General features: G+C 38.4%; 1 protein-coding gene across 1 annotated transcript; it reads left to right on the top strand.

The window, feature by feature from the left end:
- The first annotated feature begins 325 nt into the window (after window positions 1–325).
- Window positions 326–1,414, top strand: LOC108524933 (microtubule-actin cross-linking factor 1-like). The gene is made up of 2 exons (XM_017866017.1): window positions 326–641; window positions 1,047–1,414. The coding sequence occupies exons 1-2, from the start codon at window positions 494–496 to the stop codon at window positions 1,412–1,414; spliced, it is 516 nt and encodes a 171-aa protein (XP_017721506.1). The 5' UTR covers window positions 326–493.
- Window positions 1,415–4,012: the final 2,598 nt, after the last annotated feature.

Here is a 4,012-nt window from a genome sequence, read left to right as displayed (position 1 = left end):
CAAATGGAGTAAAGTGGACTCAGGGATACCATTTTAGAGTTAGAGACCTGAGGTTCTTACAAGTTAGAAGTAGCAATTTGAATGGTAAAGGAAACTCCTAATTAGAATAAGTAACATCTTTGGTCTTCTTGGCAAGGGTAGAAGGTTGCAGGCTTTTTCTCACTCTGTAAGACAAGCATGTCTTTTGCATAAGAATACGTAGTAGGTGAATACTTCTGAACAATTATCAAGAGTTACGTCCAGTGGGGGCACAAAGGGTGCTTCTGGGGTGCTGATAATGTTCTGTTTCTTAATCTGAATGCTGATTAAATGGAGGAATTCAAATTATAAAAATCCACATGTTTACAATTACGGTTTGTGCACTGTTTTGTATATATGTTACTTCAATAAAATGGAGGAAAAGAGAAAGTGTTATGTTTTTATTCTGTTGCAATTTCTTCTGGCTTTTTCTTTCTAGCTTCGATCCTCAGCACCAGGGGAGTGTCATCAGATTATGAAGAATCTTCAGGCCCACTATGAAGACTTTCTGCAGGATAGTCGTGACTCTGTGCTGTTCTCAGTGGCTGATCGCTTGCGCTTGGAAGAGGAAGTGGAAGCTTGTAAAGCCCACTTCCAGCACCTGATGAAGTCCATGGAGAATGGTGTGTGCACCGGGAAGAGGGAAAGAGAATAGTAGAATGAGAGCCTTTCAAGGGGTTGCTATGAAACCCTTCCTATAAATGAGAAAGTAGCATCACTGCTTTTTTCCATTTGAGTTGCTACGAACTTGAGATAGAGAAGAACTTATAGATGAATTCTCAAAATCAGATCATGGAAGAAGAGGTCTGTTGATATTTCATTTGTTACTGCTAATCAACCTATCACATTGTCTTGTGGCTGTAACATGTTTGGACTCTCAAAGATTAGTATACAATATGTGAAATTTAGGATCCGGTAGAATCAGGCAGAAGATTCCCTATATAAAGCCTTGCTTTCGTCAGTAGGATATCAGGTCTGCTTATCTCTGATGTCGAACTTACTGGTCTTTTGTGTTTGTTCATTCACAGAGGACAAAGAGGAGACTGTGGCCAAGATGTACATTTCAGAGTTGAAGAACATCCGGCTGCGCCTGGAGGAGTATGAACAGAGGGTGGTCAAACGAATTCAGTCTCTAGCCAGCTCTAGGACTGACAAAGATGCCCGGCAGGACAGTGCATTAAGGATTGCAGAGCAAGAAGTAAGCCGTAAGAGCAGTGCGGATGCTGGTTGTGTAGTGAATGCTTTCAGAGTTCATTGGATGGCAAGAGTATGGAACCTAAGAAATAAGGCAATAGACTCAAGACAGTCCTTCTCAGGACTTCTTCTTGCAGTCTGTAAATGTCTTTTACCTGTGGAGAAGTGTGATTTCAGCTCCGTGTGTATTGCTGAATGTTGATTAGTTTCCTACAGAGTTGAGAAGGCAAACAGACTAGTAAATTGTTCTAAGCAGTATATTTGGGCTATGTATTTTGAAACTGCTTAGTAGAGATGCTGCTCTTGCTTCTATCCCTTTTGCGCCTGTGTTACTTTCAGTGACTTGGTTACCTTCAGTCATATGACCAGTAAATACAAGGAATGACTCTGATTTGAATGTGGGCTCTGATATATGCTCTGTCTGTGACTTTGAGCAAGTGAACTCTCATCCCTAGTTTACTTTCTTGTAAAATGGAGATGGCAATGCACGATACAGGGTTATTTTGAAAATTAAATGGTATAGTACATACAATGAGCTTCCTAAAAAAGTAAAATATTATGAAAATGTAGGATAGTATTCTTGAAGTAAAAGCAGCAAATATATATTGCTTTATTAAGTCTTCTGAGGCATACAAAGAAAAGTAAGCCAAGGTCCTTGTTTTTTGGCTTATAGTGTAGTGAAAGAAAATAAAAGTTAAAATTATGATTAGAGACTTCAGTATAAGATATAAGAGATGTCATGAATATAGTAACTAGTATATTTCCAAGCAAAGATTACTGTAGGAACTTAGAGTGTTTCTAGAACATTTCTAATTAGAATGGTATGAGAGAGCTCTATGAAGGCTATTAAATTTGATCTGGGAGCTTAAAGGAGATGGAAAGGAACGGCCAATGAGGAGGAGTGATGTTTCCAACTTTCTATTTTTTTCCCCAAACCTGAAGAGAAGGGTGAGAAGGAAGTATAATTTTACTGGTGGAGAGGGAGGTAATATGAGGCATATTATATGAGCCTGGGAATTCTCATGTGGGAGCTTTTACTTTTCTATAGGGTGATACAAAATCTATTTGTCCCTGAAAATAGGACACACTAAGAAATAAAGGTCGACTGGATGCTTTGGGAGGCCAAGGTGGGAGAATCGCTTAAACCCAAGAGTTTGAGGCTTCAGTGAGCTATAACTGCACCACTGCACTCGAGCCTGAGTGAAAGAGTGAGACCCTGTCTCAAGATACATATATACACACATACATCTAAAATACCTCTTTCTTTTAAAACTTTATTTTGAAATAATTTAAGATATATAGAAAAGTTTTATTCTCTTATACGTCTCACCTAGAGTCCCCAAATGTTAACATTTTGTACATTTGCTTTATCATTTTATTCTATGTATTATACATAATAATATTCCTTTTTTATCTTGAGAGCAAGTTCCAGACATGAAACTCCTTTATTCCTGAATACTTCAGTGTACATCTTCAAAAAACAAGGACAGCCTCTTACATAACCACGGAGCAATGATAAACATCAGGAAATTAACATTGATACAGGTCGGGCGTGGTGGCTTATGTCTGTAATCCTAGCACTTTGGGAGGCTGATGTGGGCAGATTGCATGAGACCAGGAGTTGGAGACCAGCCTGGCCAACATGGCAAAACCCCATCTCCACTAAAATACAAAAGTAGCCGGGTGTGGTGGCAAGTGCCTGTAATCCCAGCTATTCAAGTGGCTGAGGTATGAGAATCACTTTAACCCGGGAGGTGGAGGTTGCAGTGAGCCAAGATCACACCATTGCCCTCCAACCTGGGCGACAGAGCAAAACTCTGTCTCAAACAAACAAACAAACGTTGATATAATACTGCTATCCAAGCTCACACCCCATTAAAATTTCATCAGTTGACCAAATAATGCCCTTTATATCCTCATATCATCCATCCCTGGCAACCCCAAGAAGGAAGGTCCAGGATTCAGTCCAGGATTACATATTGCATTTGGTTGCTGTGTATCTTCAGATTTCTTTAACTTGAAACAGTTTCTCAACTTTCCATCATCTTTCATGACCGTAACATTTTTGTTATGAGTGTAGGTCATTTATTTTGTAGAATAAATGTAGAATATTTTGTCCTTCTGTTTGTGGTTATCTGAGGCTTCTTCCTGATTCGCGTTAGGTCTTACAATTTTGGCAGGAATCCTACAGAAGTAATACTGTGTCCTTGGTACATTAGTGTGTCATATAAGGATGCATGTGACATTACTGGTGATGTTAACTTTGATCTCTGGTTCCTATTTTCCCTTTGTAATTACTAAGTATCTTATGGGGAGGTACTGGAGACTATGTAAATATCCTATTTTCATCAAATTTTCACCAACTAGTTTTAACATCCATTGTTAATTCTTGACTGAATCAATTATTAGTGTCATAGTTGCCAAAAGCTGCTTTTCTAATTCTGTCATTCCTTCTACATAAAAAACATTTACGTTCTATGGAAAAGAAAACCAACCTTCTTTCCTTTTCTGTAGTTTGTCTTCCTTCCTTCCCTCCCTCCCTTTTTTTTCTTCCCTCCTTCCCTTGCTTTCTTCTTTCATTATTTATTTATGTCAATATATACTCATGGATTCTTATTTTATCCAGTGGTGTGTAATTTGTTACTGTCATTGTTTTCATTGTTTTGATGCTCAAAATTTCCCAAAGTTAGCCAATGGAAGCCCCTTCAAGCTGGCTTTTTTGTCCTTTTAACATGTACCCATCATTTTTTGAGTTATTTCTTTCTCTTTTTTTAGGTAGAGATGAGGTCTCACTATATTA

This window comes from Rhinopithecus bieti, unplaced genomic scaffold, assembly GCF_001698545.2.
Source record: "Rhinopithecus bieti isolate Rb0 unplaced genomic scaffold, ASM169854v2 repeat_33715, whole genome shotgun sequence".
NCBI classification, from domain to species: Eukaryota; Metazoa; Chordata; class Mammalia; order Primates; family Cercopithecidae; genus Rhinopithecus; species Rhinopithecus bieti.
Note: the sequence above shows the minus strand (reverse complement) of the source record. Positions and strands in the feature narration are given on the sequence as shown.

Excerpts from the sequence above, each read along its gene's own strand:
- LOC108524933 (XM_017866017.1), top strand. The coding sequence starts at position 494 with ATGAAGAATCTTCAGGCCCACTATGAAGACTTTCTGCAGGATAGTCGT. Across the intron at positions 642-1,046 it reads GATGAAGTCCATGGAGAATG|AGGACAAAGAGGAGACTGTG; the intron begins GTGTGTGCACCG and ends GTTCATTCACAG.